Source organism: Strix uralensis, chromosome 2, assembly GCF_047716275.1.
Source record: "Strix uralensis isolate ZFMK-TIS-50842 chromosome 2, bStrUra1, whole genome shotgun sequence".
In the NCBI taxonomy this organism is placed as follows: domain Eukaryota; kingdom Metazoa; phylum Chordata; class Aves; order Strigiformes; family Strigidae; genus Strix; species Strix uralensis.
Window position 1 is genome coordinate 115,624,848 of NC_133973.1, and position 26,893 is coordinate 115,651,740.

The 26,893-nt window shown below is 42.4% G+C and overlaps 1 protein-coding gene across 12 annotated transcripts in view; it reads right to left on the reverse strand.

The window, feature by feature from the left end:
* Window positions 1-15,110, reverse strand: part of CDK8 (cyclin dependent kinase 8) — a 90,362-nt gene extending 75,252 nt beyond the window's left edge. For 4 of the 12 annotated variants that reach the window (XM_074859947.1, XM_074859948.1, XM_074859940.1 and 1 more), the window contains exon 1: window positions 14,920-15,110. In XM_074859947.1, coding sequence (XP_074716048.1) covers window positions 14,920-15,047 — 128 coding nt within the window. In that variant the 5' untranslated portion in view covers window positions 15,048-15,110. Of the gene's footprint in view, window positions 1-5,454; window positions 5,543-6,962; window positions 7,103-14,919 lie in introns of all 12 variants that reach the window. The other 8 variants (XM_074859942.1, XM_074859949.1, XM_074859941.1 and 5 more) reach the window with 4 other exon arrangements.
* Between the last annotated feature and the right edge of the window lie 11,783 nt (window positions 15,111-26,893).

Consider the following 26,893-nt stretch of genomic DNA (forward strand, 5'->3'; position numbering starts at 1 on the left):
AATTTGCTGCTGTCAAAAGAAAAGCCTTTTCTTGACATCTCTGCTTTACTGCTCCTAGCCAGAATATCCCTCCCCTTACACAAGCTCTGATCTGTGTCATACTCCTCCATGACATGATTCATCTCTTGCATTCGGCAAAAAGTTATCCACTCCTTTTTTCCTGGGTTAACAAATTCTGTTAGTCTACAGTGGGGTATGATGAGTATCAAAACCAGCGCTACAGTATGTGGTAAGAGCAAAGACAACAAAGGAACTGGTAGAAGACAGATAGAGATGGAGGAGAAAAAGCAAGATGCTGCTCACTTCACTCCCTGCTTTCTGGTGGTGGTGAAACTACAGGGAGTATGGCTGGACATAGTTTAAAAACAAAACAAAACAAAAAAACAAGCCAACCCCCCCACCTAGCCCTGCAAATAACTCCAGCACAGAAGTTCCACAGAAGCAAGAATCCCCAGGATTTGCTTAAGTATCTTCTCCTCCTTTCTCCCACAAAACTGTAATTTGACAGACAGCCTAAAACCCACACAATTATGAAGACTGTTCCTATGAGGAGACTAGTTGATGGTGGCAATATCCCACTCCAGACTCAAAGCTCCATGCTGCTTTATTAAGGAACATGGCAGTCTTACCAGTATTTTTATATAAAGCAATACAAGAGGTACCTATGTAAATCCTCTATAAAGCAAAAGATCAATGTATTTCATTTGCACTTTCCTTCTCTCAGATTGCTCTTATCGGAAACTAGAAGTTGCATAAAGACAGCACAGCATTTCAAAGCATCTGTTCTGAAAAGCAAACAACAAACAGGGCTAAAGCACTGGTCTAAACTTCAGAGGACCATAAATTCATTGGGTAACCTCTGGTTTTGGTGAATTTTGCTTCAGTAGTCAAATCTGAAATTATTTGGTTTACATCGAAGAAACAATATACTGGCCGCTTTAAAAAAACCTTTTATGATAATAAGCTTTTTAAGTCACAAATTTGCCTAACAGTCACAAACATACTACTGCAGAAGCTACAGGTTCATGGGTGATATTTTCTTATTTAATAGCCCTTAACAGATTTATCTTTCATAAATTTAGCCCATCATTGAAAAACTGTTTCCTATCTTCTCAATGACACTCAGGATTTCAGACACTCTCCCTGTCCCTCACTCTCACAGACAGAAGAGTCCTTGTCTATGGGAACGACTGAAGTTTTCATACAGACACTGCTCCACATTTCTGAGTATCCTTGTTAGCCCTCCTTAGGTCTATTATACCCTGCCTGGGATGAAGGGATTAGAAGTGCCTACAATACTGAAAATCGGATTTACAGCAACAATGACTCTGTGCTTTGAGCTCCACTCCATTGCTAGTAAGTCTTGTGATTCTCTCTGCTTTCTAACAATTACTTGCACTGAGCTGGCACTTTTACAAAACTGTCATTATAAACTCCAAAGATCTTTTTCTTAAATAATAATAAATTCAGATGCTAATGTTGTATGAGTAAAGAAAGGACCATTTCCCCAAACACAACACTTCACATCAGTGAGCATGATATGTTATTGGAGAAGGACTTTGTGTTATTGAGGGCCAAGCCTTCACAATCAGTCCTCGCCTTCACTATCCCAAGTAACACTCATCAGCAAAGCTGTTTCCCAACTATTTATGACTGCTGATTTCCAAACAAAACTTTTGAGCAGCACAGATTCCCAAGAGATACCACTAATGACCTCTCAGCATTAATTCACATCTCTAGCTAGCTTCTCTATCCAGAGAAGGACCATCTCTAAATTCAGCTTAAGACTTTGGTAGGGGACTTTACAGAACGCCTTTTGGAAATCTGGATAGATTACATCAACTGCGTTGCCTTAACCTGTATGTTAACTCTGTCAAAGGATTTTAATAGACTTCGGAGGTGCTGAATGTGTTTTGTAAGGCTGTTGTCTCTTCACCTCAGCACCTTTCATGTGTCTACTGTCTCTGCTCTTGGGTCACCTTACTAGTTTCCACTCTTCCAAAAAGTCCTTTTAAAAACTGATCTCACCACTGCCTCTTTCCAGTCTTCCATGACTGGCACAATTTAAAGCACTGGATTATACTCTCTGTTTAATAATTTGCTTATTTCGTTCTTGAACTCCTTCAGATGTGCAAACACATCTCACCTTAACAACAGACTGCTCTTCACTTCAGTTTGTTCAAATAGCCCCTTCCCCAAACATGGCAATTTGAGACAGATCTCCCAATGCAGTCCTTTGCCTCCAATTCTTTAAGTTCTTTCATAATGCACAGAAAAAAAAAAGCGCTTTTCTCTCTTGCTGTCATTTCATCTTCTCTAAATACTCCTTTTATAGGTCCGTGGTGCCCTGGTTCTGTAGATAGCATTGTGCTACTCATATCAGAAAAGAGGGAGGAAAAGGAAGATTAATTTCATGCCCTTCCCAAGTAGCTTCTCAAGGTGGAAAGAGCTTGTGTGTGTGCGTTTGAGGGCCTATATGGGGGGAGGTTGCTGGGCAGGCTCTCACACTACAGTTTTACACTTAGCCTACCATCACTTACCTTCTATTTCTCTATTCATCATTCATAGAAGACTTAGTTTTTCAAAGAATATATCCTCACTCCCAAGGGCTTCCTTTATTCTACTATTTCACCATGTCAGATTTTTTTTAATTGATGGTCTTACAGTGTCTTGATGAGTGATACATACCCACTGAGAGCCCAGTGAAGCTTCAAAAACGGTTTCCAAGCAGCTTGCAACATTTTACCTTCTTGGCTCTCTTTAGCTTTAAGAAGCCATCTCCTCCCATCACTACCCCCTTTTTTTGTCTTTTTTAACTGAAGTTAAGTGGTACTTCAAGCAGATTTCTTAACCTTTTATAGATTCAGCATCCCTCCAGGAACAGAGAACAGACCATGTTTGTCACAGACAGCCCTCAGTAGTAAGTTTGAATCTGCTCTTTCATCCTGCTGTAGGCCATGTCCTGAGTCAATTCTCCCATTGTGGGTGCCCTGACTAGCTGTTTCAGTAAGTAGCTACTCACTGCCCCAAAGTTTTGTCTTGGCACCCGCCCCTGACACAGCATCCACCTAAATGAAATGAGGCTAACGAGCCATTCATTGCTGTATTTTCTGCTTTGTAGTCCTTCTGATCTCACACAGCATAGGCAAACTAGTCAGGCAGATGGAAATGCAGTCCTAATGCTATTTTTCCCCCTTACATGTGCCTGGAATTCTACCCACAGAGCTTTCAGTGCTGCAATAGCTACTCTTCTTTTTGAGTCTTTTGGTATCTGACGCTCATCTGGCAGAGTCATATAAGCTTCCAGTTGAGCTTTTATAACACTGAACTAACAGAACAGTGAATGGCACTGTTAGCACATTTACTTGTGAGGGGTTGTTTTGTTCAACCCTGCTTAAACAGGATTGACATTCACCCAAAAAGAAAAGAGAGAGTTTGAACGCTAAGCAGTTCAAGTACAAAAAATTAGATAAGATTCAAATTACACTTGAAAACAAATTTGCCGCCTTGCTGTCTTGAAGTCCACTCAGGTAGAGCTTGCTCCAGTTGCTTTTGTTATGCTCCATACCTTGCACAGTAGTTCTGTGAGAACAATGGAGTTGATGAAACCTGACTTCCCAAGGCTTCGTTGTGGGATTATCCAGTGTCTGAATGCAAACAGTAATTGAAAGTACACCTGCAGCTAAGGCTTTCCCTCACAGGGTAAGGCTATGCCTGTCCCAGAAAACACATCTTGACCAGAAACACAAGGTGGAATCAGGGGTTTACTGCAATTCAGATCCTTTTGTATTCCAAGTTCTCAGCCGCACGTATTATTCACGCAAACAATAATGAATTTAGTCTTCTTTTTTAGTGGAACTCTCAAATGTCCTTTATTCAAATGTCAACATCTTGTACGCAAGGTGTTACAAGCACACAGCACAGAGCTTTCCCAGAAAAACAGGCAGATTGTTTCAGTGACCTTTAGTTGCATTCTTCCCTGTTCACAAAACATGTGCATTTTTTCAAGACCAATTTTAATTTTGGATGTTTAGGCTATCATCTGTAGTTGAGAAAAATCACTATATTCTCTCGAACATTTTGTCCTTTAAAGAAAGTATCTGTGGCTTTAATCCTGGCTTATAGTTCTTTTCGTGCAATCCTAAACTGACTGTAAAATATGTTTTATCATATTACCCCTTCACACTCTGGGTAGTTCAGATGCAGTCGAACAGAAACTGTTGCCTGAACAGCAGTATCTTTTTGCTCAAGTATTGCATATAATTTTACAAGGACTCTGGCACGCCGATCTTCATATGATTAAGTCAGTCTTTCACTAGGATATACAAAACACATGCAATAGGGTAACATCAGTAGACTTCTTCATAAAAAAGAAGAATATTAAATTGTCTATCCAGTCCCTTTCCTATATAAGCTACTAAAGACTTCATATGCTTCTGTACAAAATTCAATATGTTTATTCAAATAGCTATTTCTCAAATGGGGAGCCTACAACACACAAAAGTTAGCAACTAGTTCACAAGTGGCCTTGTACCTAACAAAAAATTGTAGCTATGAATAAAGCTATGCTGTAATCCCAAAAGTGCTATTATGGGGGCTTGACAAGGTCTCAGAAACCATTTGTTGAGCCTCAGAGGAGACAAGAGAGAACAGCAGGCTAGCCAGCCAGAACACAAAACCCTCCTGAATGGTTATCAGCCTGCACGTAGCAGTAACTCACAGCATTACTTGCCAAGCTCGCAAAGAAAAGATGGGGGGCAGTGAGGGGGGAGAGGAGCATAAGAGTTAAAGCACTGGCAGAATGAAGCCTGAAACTGAAACTATGCTGCCATCCATTCACACAAGATGGGCTTCTCTACTCTAAACTCAAGACTGCTTTACAGTGGAAAGATACCAGAAAGAAAGCCTTTTATTAGCAGCAAAGCTAAGTATCTTGATGCTCCTGCTTCAGCTTCATTACCTTACTTGAACAAAGTTAGATAAATTGTCTGTATTGAACCTTCAAGAGCATTTCCAAGACTTAAATTAAGAGAGATGGGTGAACTGATTACTATCATCTACATAAAGTCAGAATCCACAATTCTGAGTATTTTATAATATTATTAACAAAGTAAGCCAGCAGTTTGTTTTATACTTTAACCATAAAAGAGACAACTCTCGATGATCCCAAGGGTCTTTTCCAACCTAAATGATTCTATGATTGATTAAACATAATCTTCATAGTCTTAATCAGTTTCAAAATGAGAATTTTGAATGAGATTTGACATCCCTTTAGCATGGACCCTTTTGTCGTATTTCCAAAGTTTAAGATCTGGCAGTTCCTCTTCCCCCAACAAATGCCCAGAAAGCACATTTTTAACTCAAATCATTTGAGCTGATCAAATCTAACATTGTTCATGGCAGCAGACTGGCAGAAGACATGCAAGTTATTACTTTGCACAACACATTATTTACCTCATCCTAGGAGACAGTCCTAGCTGCAAGTATACTCCCAATCTGAATTTGCATTTAGACAGTGTATAATTCCACAATAAAGCAGAGCCTTGGGGAGGAGGAAAGAAAAAATAAATATCAGGTTTCATAAACACCATTACTCACACAACTATTGTGCAAGCCACAAAAAGTTGCAACCAAAACTGGTGCAGCCTGTGTGACTTTAAGACAGCAAGGCTACAAGTCCATCTTCAATTCTGCAGTACCTCAAAAGCAGCTACCACTGCAGATGTCTTTATACAAGGACTCTGTATAGCCACAGAATTCTTTGGGTTTTAACAGTTCCAGAAATACAGAGGTTATCAGTATGTGCAGCTACAAAATTAATATATATATTTTTTCCCTTATGGTCAAGACATTTCTGATGTTTCTGCAGGAATATTTGAAAGCTGTATTTTCCACAGAACAGTTATCACATGCACAGACCACAAACAATATTGTTGAGAACCAGCAAAAAGGTTAAGGAATGCATCTGGATATTCATCCACTACAGGTTATTCTTTTAGAATCTGCAGAGGCCACCAAAGGTCCTGCAGAAGCACGGAAGGTATTAGAGCCTCATCACATTCACCCTTAAAAGCAAAGGAGACACCACCATCATCCTTTTTTTTTTTTTTTTTTTTGGTTAAAAAAATCCCCACTATCAGATATGAAGAAACACTTTTTCAAAATCTGCTTTCAATTTGCTCACTAAAGAACTACTACTGTATTGCAAATTACCTGCGCTGTGTGTACTTACCACTTCCTTGCTTATCTACCTGAACTTTTGTTCTCCAAGTACTTTTCTTCAAATGCACAAAATGACAAAATTAGATTCATCCTTTAATGCTACTATTTGATTCCTGCCCTCAGATGTAAGGGGCTCCCTTCCAGGCCAGGTTTAGGGTTTTACCATAACTTCTATTAGGATTATCAAAACTCAAGGTTGGAAACAAGAGCTGCAAAATCTCCTCCTAGTCCAGGAGACTTCGAGGACCCAGTTTCCTGACTCACCTCTCCTTCCCTACTCAATTCCTGAGACAGAAACCCAACGGCACTCTACTGATCATTAATTTCAGCCCCAGAAAAGTTTCTAACTCTGTCATTTTTCTCCCTGTCTCCAAACTCTTTGTTAACACAAGGAAGAATCTACTGCCATAGTCCAGACCTAGTCTAGCTGTACAGACAGGTGCTTTCCCATGCAGATACTATGCCTAAGATCTCAGCTCCCGAACCCTGCAGAGCCTCTCAGTCACCTCCACCTCTGTTCTCACCTTTCCCTGAAGAACAGTTAGCTCCAGGTTCATCTCCTCCTCCTCAACAATGCACAGCCCATAGCATTCACCACTTTTTTTAGTGCACCCAACAACTACACATATTCTGCACTGCCATCCCAGAAGCAGGGAGCACAGTACGTTGTTTCTGGCATGCCACTAGACATCTTGGTATTTAGAGATAGCTCATGTTTTTCTTTCATTCCCACCACTTACTTCTAGTGCACTTATCACCCCCAAGTTCCACTCTTGGACACTGTTGATGACTGTACGCAACCTTCACATGGGTGAGCAAGGAAGCGGAGCAGTGTCTTCTGCCCTGAAGTTTCCTCCGAATTTTTCAGAAGTTTGGGGACCTAAACAGGATACAAACCCCCACAGGAATCAGTCTCCAAGGTGACTGAAAAATGCAACACAACATTTCTAGCATATTGCAGCAGCCTATCAAAAAACCTCTTGCTTACTGAAAAGTACATGCATGAAGAGCCTATGTTTAGCACATACAAGAGGAGACAATTAAATCAAACACACACAAGTACCAACTCTCCCCTATGATTTGCTTTCAGTCTCGACATTCTGCAGTCATTCGTGTTTACCAACCATTGCCATTTTATTCCCTTCATATTCAGTTACATATTAGCTTAATGTGTGCAAAAACTAGGATAGCATTAGGCTTGACACTGCAAATAGGGAGTTTTCTTATGTATGTAGTAGTCTAGAAGAAAAAGTACTATTTGGGAAACTTCAATTGTCTGTCTGTAACCTGTGCCACTGTTTTAAAAATTTTAATCATTTTTAACACTCTTCAAACAGAAGACACTACCAGACCATTCAGTTATTTATGATCCTCCCTCCCTCCATCCCCAGTCAGCATCCTGTAAATGAGCACCACTGCAACAAGTAACTATCACACTTCTGCTGCTTCTAGGGCAGTCATGGAAGGAAGCTAGAGAAGTTCACCTATTACTCTTATTACAGACTCTTGTAGGAAAATTCAGATTAACATCACACTTTGAAATGAAAGGATTATCCTCTGAAATTAAGAACCAGAGCCAAGCTTGCAAGACAGGCTGTACAGCAAAAATAGAGAAATGGCAAACATTTTATTCTAAGACAAAAATAGCAACACACCAGGCAAACGGTAAAGACTGAAGATAGCACTCATTTTGTCAGGACAGAACAAAGAAAATCCTATGAAATGCACGAGATGTCTCCTTTTGGGGCTGGAGCCCAGCATTTCTGCTAAAAAAGAAGATACTGGTTGTCTGTGGTTCAGACCTATACTCATGATTCTGGTTTCCAGTCCTCACTAAACTAATTTTATGTTTAAATCCAAATAAAAGATGATGAAAGGAGACTATACCCTTCTGGAACTGGAGCTGCACCTAACAATGTTAACCACAGCAGGGGTGGGAACACACAGTCCACGCCAGCAGCCTGTGCGCTGCCTCACATGTTCAGTTCATTTAACTACAGCAACCCAGTCTCCATCCCGTATAATCACGACCCAGACATTTGCAACTGATGTCCTGCTTCTCATTGTCCCACTGCTTGTCTGTGGAAAATTACTTCGGTGGAAGATGGCAGCATCTTGGTATTAACTAGCTATTCAGAATGATCTACTTCTATCACTATTTTAGGCACAGCAATGAATGACTTATAAGTCAAGAAATTCAATCAAGAGCCACATTTTTATAATCATTTTGATACTCACTGGCACAACAATCACATTTTAATGCCAAAATGGACACATCTGAGCTGTAACTTGTAGGTCTTGTAAAGTGCATATCACCACGTTGGCTGCTGTTGCATACTGTTGGAGTACAACCTTGCCATACACAAATTCAAGCCACTGTACCTTCGTTATATTGCCACTGTAGTTTCCAAATTTCAGCATAACTAGAAGTCTGTTCTTAAGAAACAAGAGATTTTTCAGTTTCTGCTACAACAGCCTGCAAATTACAGCTCTTCAGATTTAAGTGGTAATAAAGGACATTTCTGTTGTTTTGTTGTTGTTGGGTTTTTTTTTTTAAAAAAAAAAAAGCTTTGAAAAGACTTTAAAACAGAAGAACCAAAGAATACCCAAGAGCTAGAGTGAACAGACTACCTCACTGTCATTTGGCCAAAAGCAGCATCCTCTGATGACATCCACTTTCTCTACAATCAGTGCCCTCACACACTATCCCCTACTCCCTCACAAGAAATCAAGCACAGCAGTACATGCCCCCATTATTTACATATATTATTCTAATTTATAAATCCATAATAAAAGCAGATAGAAAAAACACTGGTGTTTTGCAACACTATTCTCACACCCTCCTCTCTGCACTTGTCAAAGGCTTCAAGTAAGAATGAAACACTAACTCATCTTTGCTGCAGGCTATCAACACATCTGTGACAAGATAACGAAAGATCACACCAAATGAAGTCCAAGGGCCACAGGAGGACTCACTCAATCGCACGCCCTTAAAAACCTATAAAGCTTGGAGCCACCTAACCAGGTGAGAAGGGAAGGAAGCAGATGGGAAGACACTTATATGAGTGGTTTACCAGAAAAATTAAAGAGAACAAGACTTCATCCAATACAGCATGCATACCTCATTATGTAGATACAGTTTAATTAGGAACTTTCTAACTACTATGGTAATGGATCCAAAAGAGACTCAGGGCATGTATTTTAAGAAGATAATACCACATATTACATACATAAAGTCTGCGGCATTTAGAAATTCCACACTATTGTTGACAGGAGTGAGAAGCCAAAGGCTTGCATGCTGACTCCACGGCTCTCACCGCCTGCCTGTAATCTGCACCAACTGCTTCAGTTCAAAACAGTTAAAATCAACACACATGAAGATTCAGCCAAAAAAAAAAAAACCACCAAATCCTCATGTCAATTAAACTGCGAGATAACAAGAGTTGTTTGCAAGTTTGTAGTGAAAACTAACAGCATGAAGTTCATGATACAATTCCTGCAAAGGCTTGATATAGAACTTCCAGACATGTTGTTTCACTTCTTGCCAAGTAATATTTCTCACTGGACTCACCACTTCTAGTTGTGGCACTCCCAAACTCAATGTACCTCTCACTAAATCAGTTTGATATAAACATTGACAAAATAAATTATCTATGATGTGACGTAACTCAGTCAATGCATACTCATAAATACAAACAAACTGGAGCTAACCTCGTAACATCCTTATGAAGGGTCAAGTGTTTTGAAAAAAAAAAAGTCAAAATTTCTAAAGTAGACGAAGGTAGGCTCTTCTGCATGCACTGCAGAGCTTGGCCTGATCTCTAACAGAGTAGCCTAACTTCTAAAGCTGAAGAGCATCCAACTTGTTACAAGTTAGTCAGAAGTGACTATTTTTGATAACATTACAAAACAGACACTAAGCTCTTCACTTATCTTCTTCCTTTGACAACAGGTTATGCAGTTTATCTACACTGTATTAAAACAGTTCCTTATTGTTCACCCAAAAAATTCCATGTCTCCCTCTTCAAATACTCTGAAACAAGAATAGCACCAGCATCTTATACATTACCCAAACCATTATTTTATCTAACTTAAACATATTCTGCCTTCTCTTTTTTTTTTTTTTTATCCCCCCAAAGGGAAATACTCAATCTCTTCAGTTTCTCTTTATACAGAAGTTTTTGAGAGATTCATCATCATTCTTGCAATATCCATTTAACCGGTAAGTAGAAACTATGACATACTGTATTAGAGATCAAGCAAGCCAGTAGTTTAGTGGACATCCACTAGTTTTCCACCATTGTTTCCTACGCAACTCATACAGACCCTCAAGGAAAAAAAGTGGATATAGATTGTTTAAAGCATGCAAGCATTATTATTTTGTTTCAATTGTGTTTCAAAATGTGTCAGTATGTCCAAACGAAAGAATCTGTCCCTCCACCTACAGCAATACTTCCAACACAGAACTATGGTAGCTGAAATAAAAACAAAAAATAACCTCCAGCTGCACTTGTGTTTGGGACCTACATCACCTCTTGCAGTTCCTGAGAGTGACTAGGAGAGCACTAGCTTGCTTACTGGTGGTTCCCCACCGGCAGAGGCTCACCACGTAAGCTGCTTTCTGAGAGATTAAGAATAGCTTCCAATAAAGCACCAGGGGATGTTACTATAGCTCGAGATCTTAAATTATATCATTTTTTGCTGTCGTAATTAAAAAGTTAGATACTGCCTAAGAGTGACATTCAACAGTTTCTTATTCCCATCCAAACCACATCCGATAAACAGGAAAAATTAATATCTGGAAACACTCCAAATTGCCACTGAAACAGACAGCCTTGCTCCACAGAATAGGCTTCTCTCAGACTTCCGACTATAGCTGTATCACAAAAACAGAAGGGAGAGGAGAGCAAACAAAAAAAAAGCAGTACAAGATCAATTCCATTAACACTGGGTACCAGTCTGGCATCCGCACACAACCAGCACATGCTGCCAGCTCCAGGGGAGCATGTACCTAGTGTGCTACATGAAACGGGCAGCCAGGCTGGCACAAGTAGCCCCCGCTGTCCTGCCACCTCCCTCTGCCCAGACCCGGCACTCAGTTCCTAATCAGCTTTGAAAAAGCCTGATCCAGTCAATTAAAAAAATATATATATTTTTTTTTTAAATCAAATCTGTACCTTAGTCCAACAGACTAAAACCTGCTGGCATATTTTCCAAGTCCAGCATAAGTCAAATAGGTGGGTTTAATATCTGGGTTGAGTGATGTTCTGGAGGGAGCACCCAAACGGCACGCAAAGCAGCTTTTATGCAGGAAATAACTGAGATTTTCTGGACAAAAAAAGTAAACTATCCTACCACCACTAGACACGAGTAACAATTTCTTTATCTGAAGACTGACATTCAACATGCCATGCCTGCATTCCCTTCCCAGTGTCTGCCATTAAGCTGCCTTCTTGTACACCTTTCTGCTATAAAAATAAACCCCATCAATTCACACAGAGTTTGTTCTAAGCAGGTTTTAGAGCCCACTGCTGGTACTGCACTGATGAAAAAGCACCATTCAACAAAAAGCCAGTAAGATTCAACCACTGACATCACAGACTTAAAAATAAGAGGGATTAAAATAAAAACTTGAGAACAGAATGCAATTTTGCTGCAGGCAATGTACCAGGTAGAGTTCAGCTGCAACGCTTGACATTGTTATTCAGCTAACTTGATCATCAACTGGGTCAAGTTTGGCAGCAAATATGTAAGAAAACCTCCGTGAAGCCATACCTGGTGATCCTCTAAGATGGCCCACTCGAGACGCCAAGCCTCACCTTACGGCAAAGGGCACCACAGGGCTGGACTGGCTTTTTTGTTGAAGCACAGCATGAAACCCAGCTTACACCCTCAGCAGGTCACTAAAGCACATACTACAGAACATCTCTTTCACTCACTAGAAGGATTCTCACTCCATCAAGATTCCTATAAGACTGTCCTTCAAAACGTTCCTGTGTAGTTCAATACAATTAACTTCCTACAATTAGGAGACACAACTGCTATCTAGTTTTGAATTGTCGTACTGCACCTCAGAGGCAGCTGTAAAAGCAATCCAAAAAAAAGAGGTGAAGACCGCAGTTGTACTGTGGACACTAGCTCCTACTACTCTTAAAGTGGATTTTTATTAGCAAGGGCTTTGAACATACATTTGCACAAACTGAATTATTAAAGTTTAGTTCTTTTCAGTGCTTCTTCATTAGACATTCATATATAGAAGATGTTATTTAAGAAAAACCTGCTCCAATATTTTTAACAAAACATTTACAGTCCTGCAGCCCATTCTCCGAAGTACTTTAAAAATCATGAGGTACATTAATAGACAAAGATTTGTGCCATTTAAAAGAAAAATTAGAATCATGTAACAAAGTTTGCTTTAAACTTATAAGGTCAAGGGAAAAAATAAGAAAATTAACTAAAAGATAGCAAACAACTTCATATGTAAAGAAAGTTTGAGCTGTATACTACAAACAACTCAAGAAGCAGGTTCATCCATCAGTATGTACCATTTGGGGAACACTGAAACAATGTAAGAATTTTTTTGAAATATTTGCATATTACAATGTACAAACATTAAATTCTGTTTCATACAGTCCCCACTGCAAAATATAACATCCAGCCATAGATTACTATAGCTTCAGGAAAACAAAATGTTACTACACATTTGCTTTTGCAATTTAATTGATTCCTTTGGATAAAGGGGTAAATGGAACCTTTAAGTCTAATTCCGTCCATCTAATTTAATATCACATATGTACAAGTGTACTGTAAGCCACCAGAACATCTATAGATGTTTCATTTTACATATTTCAGTGATTGTCCAAGGGCAATTACACAGCATATTTAAAAGATAAAGTTTGCAGAAATCTGGAAGGAAAATCAGAAGTATTAGGGAAAGGGAAGGGAACGGAGGCACTAAATGAACAAGAAAGAAAGAAAAAAAGGAGACAATATACATTGCTCACCCTTTTTTTCAAACTTTTATCAAATACCATATCTTGATTTCTGCCCTCACCAAGAGGAGAGAGGATTTAAAATCATACACGCTCAAGAACTGTAAGGAAATTCTAAAGTCACCCTTGAGTAACTACCTATTTTTAAACCACACGATTCCATTTCTCTGAAATTACTCAAAATACACTACCATCAGTACACTTTCCCGAACACAATCAAGCAGCCTGATGATTTCACCAAAAATGTGTTTGAATATATGCTCCACCAGTGTCACATGCTGAATTCCCTACACGCTGCTGCAGTCCAACATGCTGAACAGCTGCGCAGAGCCTGACACGAATATTAGAAATGTAGTCATATTTTTCAGTACCTCAATCTATTTTTCATATTGCAGGTGTGTATCAGCACTGAAACGAGGGCTGGCTGTACCAGCAAAGTTACTACCTGCATGTAAGGAGACTTGAGGCAATAGCTTATCACACTGATGACAGTATATTCCTCTTCCCCTCACAGAAAAAAAAGAATTCAGGCAAGATAAGAATTCCTCCTATGAACACTTTGAAGAATCCAAATGTAAAATCTGAGAAGTAGTTAGCTGACTCATACCAGCAGACAAAATTCATGCTGAAGTAACTGTGCCGCAATTAATACCAGCATGTTTAAAACACAGACAAGGTGTGACCAGTCCCATTACACCGTTCTGTAGGTAATGGCTAAAGCATTTCTAGAATTAAAGCTTATGTAAACAGAAACAGATCATGTTTCAGCCATAACTGACCACAGCCTGCTTTAAAAGTTTTTTATTTATCAAATGTGAAAATAACACCCAGACTTTTAAAATGCATGTTATTTGAACAACAACATACAGAGCACCACTATGAGGAGACTGCAAGAGAAAGAATGAATATAATTTAAAATTTAGGACCTGTTACAAGAACAGCCCATGCCTCTCCTCCTTCTGCTCCCTACTTCCTATTGTTCTGCTGTTCAGCAAGTGATGCCATGTCATGGACGAAGGAAACGTAAATGACAGTTTGCTAGATCCTTCTTTAAAATATTTATGCAAAGAAATTAATTTACTCAGGTCTGTACCAAGAACTGGTCACATGTAAAGCTCTTTTAAGGCATTCTAAAGCCCCGAAAGGACCAGCAGACTTTGGTTCCTGAAGCAGCCAGCAAGAATAACCAAAATGGTGACTACAAGTAATAAATCAGACAAAAAAGCATTATTAGAAAAAAAAATAATCAAACCCTGTTCTACGAAGCTGATGGTCGGGTTGAACGTTGTAAGTGGCTACTCACGTATTCAAAATGAAAACCTGTTCACTTAAGCGTTTTCCTCCACTACATATTTTTTTCTCCAAAACCTAACCGTACCGAAACAAGACTCCAGCATTTCGCTGAGGGGATGGGAACGCTCCGAGTGCCCTACGGCGACCCAAGCACAGTCCGGACGGCAAAACGCGGGGTTTAACCGGGCGGCAGCAGAAGCCACGACACCGAGAGAGAAAGAAGATAGGGCAGGGCCGGAGAATGGGCGGCATTAACGTGGGGGGCCGAGGGGGACGCAAGGGCCCGTGGGGCAGGAGGCGGTGGGCGCAGGGCAGGGCGGCCGGAGCAGGCAGCGCGGGCGGCGGGCCGGGAGGGGCCAGGGGGCGCAGAGAGCCCGCGGCGGGGTCCGGGGGAGCCCCGCTCCTCACTCACCCGTCCTTCCGCTTGGCTTTGTAGACGTGCCCGTAGGTGCCCCTGCCCACCTTGCAGCCCTCGTACTCGAAGAGGTCCTCCACCCGCTCGCGCTCCCCGGTCAGCTTCACCTTGAAGTCATAGTCCATCTTCAGCGCCCGCCGCGCCGCCCCGAGCCGCGCCGCGCCGAGCCGCCCCCAACAGCCGCGCACCCCGCCGCGCCCCGCCCCGCCGCGACCGGGCGGCAGCAGCAGCAGCAGCAGCAGGAGGAGGAGGAGGAGGCCCCCGAGCCGCCCCGCGGACCATCCAGGGGCGGGCGGGCGGCGGCGGGACTGCTCCCTTCCCTCCCGAGCCCCGTCCTCCGGCTGCTCCCTCCCCACCCCGCCAGCTAGCGGCACAACAGCCGGTCTCCCGGGCGGAATACGGCAACCGCGCCTGGCCGCACTGCCGCAAAGAAACGTCGCAAACTGCGGACACCTCCCCGGCCCCGGGCGCGGCGGGCAGCGCACCACGTGGAAGGCGGCGGGCTGCGACCTCCGCCGGAGCCCCGCCCCCGCCCGTCCCGACATGCCTTGCGGGCCCGCAGCACGCTGGGAGATGGAGTCCGGGCGGGGGGGCGCAAAGCGCCGCGATGCGTGCCGGGAGTTGTAGTCTTGCCCGCGCGAGGCACGCTGGGAGGTGTAGTCTTCAGGCGGCGAGGTGGCGCGGTGCCTGCCGGGAGCTGCAGTCCCCGGGCGGGGCTGCGGCGACAGGGCCCGGCCTGGGGTAGCGGCACGGGCAGAGGCCGGACGGGTGGTTGTTTCCCGGAGCAGGATCAGCCCTCCGGGTTGGGCAGCTGGAGCTGGGGCACTGCCGGCAGTCAGCAGCCGCCACAAACTGTGGCTGTCGGCATCAGGGGTCGGTTATGGTGAACGTCAGGATCTCCAGCTTACTCCAGACTGGCGAGGGCAGACACAGCTGGTCTTCGCCAGCTCAACCTGCCAGACCACCTGTTAACATTGTTGTATTTAAGACAATTCTATGATTTCAGGTGTAGGCACGGTCAGATGCCACCGTGCTGCAGAGACAAATCAGGATCATGGCGCCTCGTATTTAATGCAAATGCTGTTACCTTTAGCAAGGCCCCTGCATGTGACCAGTAACTGGGCCCCTTCCATTGCCTCTCCTTGGCTCACAGAGCCATAGTTACCAACCCAACACAAAGCCGGCTAGTCGTTTTGCAGAATAGAGAGCTTGTAACTAAACTAAAGCTACAGTAATCTTTCTAATTACAGCCCATTGGCATTTTTAGTAGTTGTGCACATAGGCTTCGCAGTTCATCTCAAGAAAGCAATGTGGGTAAGTAAGCGGGCACTCAGATCCCTGACTTAAAGACAAAATATCAGAGAATGTGGGGGCTCCTGAAAGAAGATACAACATTTTCTGGAACTGTCTGAAATCATCTCCATTTTAATTAACAAATCTCCATTTTCATTTACACGTTAGGGTTGATTCCTGATAATTGGGGATAGGGGTGTGCCAGCCTCCTGAGCTGGCATCACTCAATTGGACTGATGTCAGATGCCCACAGCTGGACTTTTGGTATGTTGCTATGTAGTTGTTGGGGGTTTTATATATGTTAGATAAAGCAATTAGGCAGGAGTTACAAAAAATACATGCAATTGAAAGAAGCAGCAAAACGAAATTTTATTTGTCCAGTAACTCAACTAAATTATACAAGATTATTGCCCAGCACCTCACTACACCAATCAACCAGAAAGAACTCAGGGCAGCCCAGCAGCCCGTAAAGATAAAACAGTCTGGAAGATCGTAAAGGTCTTTTCCAACCTAAACAATTCTATGATTCTATGCCATCCACCTCGTAAAATTCATCCACCCCAGCCCAGAGCAGAGCAGCATGACTCTACTGCTGGGGACGCCTGGCTTTGGGGACTTCCAGGGACAGCAGGGACCAAGCTCACATGGCTAAACCCACCACGTGCAGCACCTCTTGCCTGCCAACAACCCTCAGTAGTAGAAATAGGCACTCTTTGTAACTTTGTACTCTTCTTTGCATTATTAATCAGTCCTTCATGGAGGCAATAAATATCCAAACTCCTTCATGCAGATCCAATTATTGCATGGTAATTACTGGGTGAGTTTAGTCTGTCCTGACCTAAAACACTGCAGGGTGTGGAGGAAGAACAATGCTTGGAAAGAAAAGAGAGCATGAATAAAAACAAGAATACAGAATCCAGACTCGTTTTCTGAGGATCTGTGCTAGGTTTTACATGTTTACATAAACTGCATGGAAAGAATTCCATACCTTGACAAATAAACTCTGAGAAGTCAAAACCACAATAGAAATAACTTTTCTTCTCTTTCAGACTTTGGTCCTTTTGTAAGAATGTTTACAAGTCTGCTTTTCTGAAAATGTTTCTTTCATTAGTTTTTCATAACATTTGGACCATGTGCCTTCCAGACTATAGCTGTAAATTTGCTGCTTCTTCACTCTGCTTTCACTTCAGATACTTGTATTGCAGACAACATTCAATTTCACCAATTCAGACAGGTAGTCCCCAAGTCATAAAAGATTTGAAACAGAAAGCACACCTTGATTCTTTTAATGATGAAAAATGAATATTGACATTTCAAGGTGAACTTTTAATTCTGTTTCATAGAAAGTTGCATACTTTTTGTGTCTTATTTTAAAAATCTGTCAAAGTATAATATAATTTCAAGAAAAGGTTTAATTTTGGGGTCCATGCTTAAAAAGAAAGACATGACCAGGCCATGATCTGCTATTCTTGCCTCTCAAATTCCCACAGTAGCCTTTTTAACTGGCAGGATTTCTTCTCTCTTGCTGCTTGTTTTGCATTCCCTCCTTTCATGCTGTCTCAGAAATCAATTAAAAAATATAGGTTTAACACGTCCTGCTGAATTTGTCTCTTTGGATCTTTCCTCTTTCTCTTTTTTCCTCTAACGTTCATGGCTTGCTTTATCATATTCTTCTGTTCCATGTTTGTGTAATTTCTAATGTTTCCTGTACACACACACTTTTGACATTTTTTGTTTGAAATCACCACACCTGTGAACAAAATCTGAGCTCTCAAGAGGAAAGTGACTGTTACTGTGTTAGCACCAATAATGTGCAGCAGGTTGGAGACAGTTATCAAAGCAAGTCGTGTGCTGAAAGGAAAGTAGTCAAGGAAGGTTCACGTCATTAAACATCTCTGAATGTAGGAAGTTGTATTTCAGGTGAAAGCCCTGGACTCTGGGAACTGGATGGGTTGTGGTAGTAAGCAGACTCTGCCTGTTGAGGTACAGCACCAGATCAAGCAGGTCCTGTACCCGAGCTAGAGCAGCAGTACCGAAAGCAAAGTTGGTTTTGTTGCATGTGTGTTTGCATGCTAACAGTCACAGTGTCGGTGCTAGAATCAGAGTTTGTGAATCAAAGCTTACAGCTGGGGAATGTACAACAAGCTACTTACTCTGTGTTTTGCAGTCTTCATTAATAGAGAAAAAAATACAGAAAAGTGTACCTTTAATGTTTTTGCTTTCTCATCTTTTTATTTCATAAGTGGATAACCTACAACAATCACATCCACATGCCATTAGAATGTCCACTTGCTCCACTTACTAATTTGCCAGATTTGATTGTACTTTTGCTTTTCATAGAATTTTTCATGTAAGAGTAGCTACCTGCTAAAAGTTTTCCCTATCTGCAAAGGGACACTCTTTAGCACTGTGACTAGGGCATTCCCAGCTTGGTAATGAGTGAAAAGGGGCCAGTCCTGCTATGTGCTATACATCTTCCGCTTTTGCTTAGACTAGGGAAAGCTGAAGGCAAGAGAATAATGTGTTGGCTTTGCTTTTTTTCTTTTCTGTGTGTAAAGAAAAGCAAATTATCATATTTGCACAGTTTGAGTATTTTCCAGAAACCTTGCAGTTGTTAATGTGCAGATGAGTTAGCTGAATACTGGCAGCATGTAAGAATGCAGTTTACTTAAAGCAGATAAGTAAAGTGCTGGTTCTACAAATAGTTTTGTACACAAAGCAATGTGGGGTTTTTTTTTAATTTTTCACTTAATTGTACTTTACTATAAAGTTTACCAGACTAGTGATATGCTTAATCTAACAAGGCATCCTTGATTCTGGCAGAAGTGCAATTTAGTAACAAATATAAATCAGTTCTTTGGATCTAGGTGCTGTATAGGAGAGTGGTGCTTGCATTCAGTGAAACATCTGTTTGCCAGACTCAGGACCACCTACAGTAACTATCAGCCTGATTGTTTTATGATCCCAAAGAAGCCAGAGAATCAGTTCTCAAGAGTCTCGACAGACCATGAGAATTCAGCCTATGAAGTCCTGGTTACTTTGCTATTGAAAAGAGCCCTACTTGAGGGGAAATAAACACCTGTAGGAGTCTGGGCTGCGCTGGAGGGAAGTTAGTGCAGGCAGAAGAATGCAAGGACGAAGACAAGGCCAGCAAAATAAGTCTGGCAAAAACACACAAGATAGCAGATGAGAAACATCTGTGGTCAGCAAAAGCACACAAGTCTGAGCAAAACAGGGTATGAGACAAGGGAGTTTTTGGCAAGTTTTGGGCTTTACGTACTAATTGCAATTAACCAATGCAAATGCTTGTAGAGGCGCATGAATAGCACGTGCAGATAACCTGTAGCCTATTAGAAGATAGATGAGTGCGTGTACGGAACTTAGTAGAGTATAAATGTAACCAGGATTGGGAAATAAATGGACGATCTGATCATCATATTGGTGTTGTGTCATTCCTGTTCTCGCATGGAGAAGTAAGGACCCCGGCATTTTGGTGACCCCGACGTGATCTGCTACCGACGTGATCTGCTACCGACGTGATCAGGTGAACTGTCCGTTTGGAGCCGATGTGATTTACTATCGACGTGATTTACGACGTGATAGAATCGTTGCTGATTCTGATAGAATCATCTGAACAGAAGCCGGAGGAAGGCGGGGGCTGTCAGCCGGCGTTACTGGAGGTAAGCTGGGCTGCCCAAGAGAGGCAGGAGCAGATCCGCGCTAAGCCGGGAAAGTAGGGGCTTAGATACCGACAGCATGGGGCTCGCTGCATCAGTGACAGAAAAGGCTGCAGTTCGAAGTTTGATGCAGCTCGCAGAGGAGACAGAGGTGGATCTCAAGGAAGGGGATTTAGCCACTCTGCTTCTCTGGTGTAGACGTAGGACATTAATCACTAATACTGATCAGTTGTATGATGAAGAAGTTTGGAAATCTATTGGGACTAATTTGTTGGAATCGATTCAAGCAGGGAACAAAGAAGCGAGAAAATTAGCACCTACTTATCGAAGTGTTCGATTGATAGTGGAAGCAATGAAAGGTCGAGCTTGTGTTGCTGCTGCTGCTGCTCATGCGATTGCTGCTGCTGAGTGGAAGGAGAGTGACAAGGAGGAGAAAAAGAAGGAGGAAAAGAACTTGTTATTTGATGGTGTGCCTGCGTCCTCTAAAGTTGTGTGTTCCGTGTCAGAAAGGGAATTTTGGGCAGGTCCTAGGATTGAGATCGAACCCTGGGTGCCGCCAACAATGCCCTCTGCCCCACCTTTGCCTGGTTCATCTCCTGATACTTTGTCGAATTCCGTAGACCCAGTTAAAGTGCTGCTCCCTATGGATGTGGATGATGAGTCATCTCGAGCAGTCTATCCTAAACCTCGTTCTGAACAGCTTGCTAGTCTGTTAAAAGAACAAGAGAAAGCAGTGTCTGACCTTTTGGATGAAATGCAATGGCTAGATTGTGGGTCAGCTAAACAGGCTATTCGTGAGGCATATAAAAAGGCTCATCAAGCCATAAGGGATGGTTTGAAAGCAGTTGAAGAGAGCGTCTGTGGGCCAGAAGCTAGGGGTGTGCCCGGTGGGCAAAATAATTCTGAGAGACCCCCACAAGAGACTCAGATTACTGAGGAGAAACTGAGAGAGAAGGAAAAAAGAGCCAGAGCTTGGGTAATGCTGTTGTTAGAGGACGGAGAGATGACTCCAGAAGAGGCGGATAATTATCTGAGAAGTAAATTTGGAAATGGGCTTACATCAAAGGAACGGAGAGCATACGCAAAATATAAAGAGTTAGAGAAGGGAGGAGGAGAAGTTAGTTCAACGACTCCATTAAAATGGGTTGCTGGATGTCTGCAGGGTAAAGACGAAAGAAAAGGACATGAAAACAAGGCCGCTTCTTCGGCATCCAGTCCTCCCGTGCCTGATCCGCCCCCCTCGCAGGACCCTAATTATACTGTGGGGCAGAGATGGAAGGGGGTGATTGAACATGCAGTTATAGAAGGGCAGATGCTGCCACCTAGTGTCATTGCAAAGCCAGTTGTCGTGCAAGGGAACCAGCGGGTGTGGCATCCATTTGACTGGAAGACTCTGAATCAGTTACAAAGAACAGTCATGGACTTTGGGTATGATAATAAACAAGTTATGACCGTGATACAATCTTTTTTTCGCAATCAAGATTTAGTGCCGACTGATATCAGAGCACTTTTGGAGATTATTCTTCCCCCTACTGCTTTTAAGATGTTTAAAGATAGATGGCAGGAAAAATGTAAGATTGCAATGGTAAACAACCTCCATCAGTTGGATGGACATGATCCTTTAAGATTTGCTACACTTGATCAACTTATGGGGACAGGACAGTATTGTAATGGAGCAGCACAGGCAGCCTTGCACCCTCGTATAACACAACACTCTCAGGCACTGGCCTTAGAGGCGCTTCAAGAGCTGCCTCAAATTGGAAAACCGAGACTACTTTATCATCAAGTGAAGCAAAAGCCAGATGAGCCATATATGCAATTTATTGATCGATTGAAAGAGGCACTGGATACTGCACCTAATCTTACACCTGATGCTAAAACAGCGGTGGGGAAAGATTTGGCATATCAAAATGCAAATCAAAGATGCCAACAAGTGATTGACAGTCTCCCACGAGGTGCTAGCCTGACACAGATGGTTGAGGCATGTTCACGATTGCCACCATTATTGGAGGAGCAAGAAAAGGCTACTATCCACGCAAGAGCTCTTGCTGCAGCTTTAAGACCTATTACAAGTCAGGGAAAAGGAGATTCTGGACTTAAAAATGCTAGGAAAAAGGAAGGATGTTTTTCATGTGGTAAACCTGATCATTTTAAGCGACAATGTCCTCAGGCAAAGAAAGCTACCATAACAGCGCCATTTGCCGGTACCTGTAACCGATGTGATAAATTTGGGCATAAGGCCAGCGAGTGTCGATCAAAATTCAAGAAAGACGGGAGCCCCTTGCCAGGAAACTCCTCACAGAGCGCCTTTCCGGGGGGTGCCAAGACATTCAAATTCCCCCAAGTGGCGGCTGCCTTGACGAGCTTTCAGCAGCCACCCGAAGAAGTGCAGGCCTCGATTTGGCCGTGGGAGTCAACATCACGATAGTAGATGATTCGGTGCATGTAGTTCCTTCCGCAGTTACACGACCATTAGGACATGGACTTAGTGCATTATTGATAGGACGATCCTCGGCATTGAAGCAAGGAATTATGATTATTCCTGGATTAATTGATTCTGATTATACTGGACAAATTCGGATAATGGTGAGAATTCTAAACCCTCCAGCCACATTGCATAAAGGTGACCATATTGCTCAATTAATTCCATTTCGAGCACATGTTATTAAGAGTCAAGATCGCAAAAGAGGCGATCAAGGATTTGGGTCTACTGGACCAGTGACTGTTGCCTTTTCACAATTGATCACCAACAATAAGCCTATGAGAATAGTCACAATACTTGGGAATGATGGAGTTAAGATCCGCTCTGAACAAGTCACACTTGACACTGGAGCTGATGTCACCATTATACCATATGCTGCATGGCCATCTTCTTGGCCTTTGATTATGGCATCCAACATGGTTGTAGGAATTGGAGGAGCATCCCCTACACAGCAAAGTGCACATTTTGTTACCATTATAGATAACAAAGAAGGTCTCAGAGCACAAGTGAAACCATATGTACTGCATACGACACTCTGGTTATTAGGGCAAGATGTCTTGTCTCAGTGGGGATGTGTATTACAAATGCCTTTTTTTAGGGGCGGCCATTGTAGTGAGCGAGCCCCGTCCTGTTTTAAAACTGAGCTGGTTAACTGATACTCCTGTATGGCCACTACCAACTGAGAAGCTCACTCATTTAAGGGATCTCGTGCAAGAACAATTGAATGCTGGACACCTTGTCCCTTCTACCAGTCCGTGGAATACACCTGTGTTTACCATCAAAAAGAAGTCTGGAAAATGGAGACTGTTACAAGATCTGCGAGCAGTTAATGCAGTTCTGCAGGACATGGGAGCACTTCAGCCAGGATTACCCAATCCATCCATGCTCCCTCAGGGCTGGGACATTGTGGTTATTGATTTGAAAGACTGTTTTTTTACAATACCTTTACTTCCGGAGGATTATGAAAAATTTGCCTTCTCTGTCCCTTCTACAAATAGAGCAAAACCTTCTGAGAGATATCATTGGGTAGTGTTACCACAGGGCATGAAAAATTCTCCCACAATATGTCAATGGTATGTGGATTTAGCTCTACGACCCTTTTGAGAACATCATATCAACTGTATTTTGTATCACTATATGGATGATTTGTTGCTTTGCCAAAAAAACCCCATTTCTGAAGAATTGATTCAAGAACTGATAGAAGCTCTAAATATAATGGGACTCGTGGTCCCTGAAAAGGTGCAACAGACTGAGCCATGGAAATACCTAGGGATGACTTTAACTGAATCTACTGTTAGGTCACAGAAGCTATCAATAGTACAGAAACATTAAATGATCTACAGAAATTGGTGGGAGATATTCAGTGGATCCACAGTATTTGTGGCATTACTAACACAGATTTACAGCCTTTATTTAAGTTGTTGCAAGGAAATTGTAATCCTCAAGAACCTAGGTCTCTAACAGTGTCAGCTAAACACGCCCTGGATAATATTTCCCTGAAACTGAGTGTTAATTCTGCAGCTCATATTGACCCCGTTCAAGCATTACAATTGTTTGTATATAATACAGAGTCAGAAGTATCAGCTTTTTTAGGACAATGGTGTGAACAACAGTCTAATCCCCTCAGAATTATTGAATGGTTATTTTTATCGGCCAGAGGACATAAAACAATAACATCACGTGTGGATGCGATAGCAAGTAGTATTCGAAAAGGTGTTCAGCGAGCAATATCTATTGCTGGAAAGGAACCGGATCAAGTAGTTGTGCCATACACACTGGACCTAATTCAGGCTATGTGTGAATCATCTATGTCCTTCTCACTGGCTGTGATGAACAAATCCTATCAAACTGACAACCATTATCCAAAGCATCCACTATTTAAAACTGCTTTAACAATGACTGCTGTTCCTGTCATTAGTTGACAACCTTTACAGGCTTTAACAGTATTTACAGATGCCAGCAGCAAGACCAAAACAGCAGGATTTGTTTGGAAGGAGAATGGAATATGGCAATCAGAACACTTTGTTTGCGATACATCTGTACAGATTTTGGAGCTTAAAGCAGTGATTGCTGTGCTTAACCGCTGGAACATTCAAGATTTAAACATTGTGACTGATTCTTTATATGTGGCAGGTGTAGTACAACGAATCGAAAGGGCCTTGTTAGGACATGTAAACGATCCCACCCTTTTTCAGGCTTTTGTCGACTTACGAAATACTGTTAATCGTCGTACACATCGGGTTTTTATCATGCATATAAAGAGCCATACTAGGCTCCCTGGAGGTCTTGTAGAAGGCAACGCTCGAGCTGATCAGTTGGTTGCCGCTTTAGCAGACATGGATAACATTGTTCAAGAAGCCTATAAATCTCATGCCTTTTTTCACCAGTCTGCAACTGCATTATGCAAGGAATTTAACATCCCTAAGACCCAAGCACGGGCGATAGTGGCTGCTTGTCCAGACTGTGCCACTCTCACACCGCTACAGGATGGTGGTGCGAATCCTCGTGGCTTACAGCCACGGGAAGTTTGGCAAACTGATATCACTGTATTTCCGCCTTTTGGGTGTCTTTGCTACTTACATGTGTCAGTGGATACCTGTTCCTCATTTATATGGGCCTCTGCTCATGCTTCTGCCTCGGCAGTAGCAGCTCGTCAACATTGGACGCAAGCGATTGCAGTAATGGGGTGTCCAAAGAAAATTAAAACTGATAATGGTCCTGCATATCGGGCAGCCTTCACCACTGCCTTTTTACAACATTGGGGAATTCAGCTTCTCCACGGAGTACTACACAACTCTACTGGGCAAGCAATCGTTGGGCGCGCCCATCATATATTGAAACATCACCTTATTATTTTGAAAAAACAGGGGGAGACAGGGGGTTCCCCTCATGAGATATTGGCAAAAACATTATTTGGTTTAAATTGGCTTAAAATACGTGGAGGGCAAGATGAACCGCCTGTGCGAATACATATGCAAACAAACAAGCATGATTATTCTTTTCAAAAAATTCAAGTGCAATTGTATTCCCCTCAATCTGGGCAATGGGAGGGACCTATGCAGTTGTTAACTTGGGGAAGGGGTTATGCTTGTGTTTCTACAGGTAGTGATTCACCCAAGTGGGTCCCCGCAAAGTGGGTGAAACCATGGATCGCAAAGAATGACGACACCAACCCTGTGTCCCGAGGCACTTCAGAGACACCAACATCGATTGAACTTGGTCCTGACGCCATTGTTAACGGCACTACATCCAGCAAACAGTGAAGTTCTTTGTCTTTTACCGAATCTGCAGTCATTTTATGCAGCTATTCGAACACAGCCGCTCACCATAAAACAGCTTGAAGAACATGACACAGCTTGTACGAAACATGGTCTAAACTGTCGACCTTGGGTTTTTATACATTGTGCATGGTGTGACAGGGGAACTTGGAGAGTCACGCGTGCGCATGATCGGGAAAGTGTGTATAAATGTCACATGTGTGCTGACTGGATTATCTTTTACTGAAGCAGATTGGTTGTCTGATTTTGTAGGTAGGTCAGTATATCAGCGATTAGCTGTTGGTACAGAAGGACGGATTAGAGTTTTTAGAGAACAACAGCAGTTTTCTAGGGCTTTAAGCCTAATTGAAGATCTTGGGCAAAGAGTTTTAGCGGAAATTAGTTTTGAGCTTTGTAAACGCTTAGCTTTGCAATGTATTAGGCAAAACAATAAGGTAGTAGATGGGAGCTATGGTGTTGGAATAAACGTTCCTTGAAGTTGGCAGGTGCACAAGGATAACTGGAAAAGAGAGCTAAAACAATGGCAATGTGTCAAACGTGGGCGATGTTTATTTTGATTTGTTTTATAGCAGGTAGTGAAGGGATTTTCCACATTACACCCAGAACAAATATTTGGGTAACGTGGACAAATACAGCTGGGATGTCAGATTTTTATTTGAGCTTGCAACAGGTGGATAATCCTTTTCGAACCTGTTTGATTGGCATTCCGTTGCAGGAAAATGAAACTGACTTTGATGGGTACTGGAAACAACAGAGGGTGGACCTGACTAGTAGCGAAAGTGAAACTTGTTTAAGTCCAAATGGCATCTATGTTTGGCCCACTACACGTAGTGCGGCCTGGCAGAAGACAGTCATCGAAAATTTAAATCAATCAGCTCATTTACCTTTGCAGGAGCTGGACTTGCTAGCTAGCGTTGTGCCTGTCGAGTATGTTGATGTTACTGCAACTAATATGCAGGACTGTAATGATACAGTTCCTCAACTCCAGCCAGTGAATGGCACAGGAGTGGTTTGGTTCGATGGCCCATGGTATGTTTGGTTGGCACGGAGTGGACAACAAGGCTTGTTTGTAGGTTGTCAAAATGTAACAGGGCATTCTCCTTGGAATGATTTGAAAACAGGAGGGTTTACCGTAAACACCAAAGGAGGTTTTAAACTTCTGCCCAGAGTGTTACTGATTTGTGGAGATAGAGCATGGCCTGGTATTCCTGTACGACCTGTTGGTGGTCCATGCTACCTTG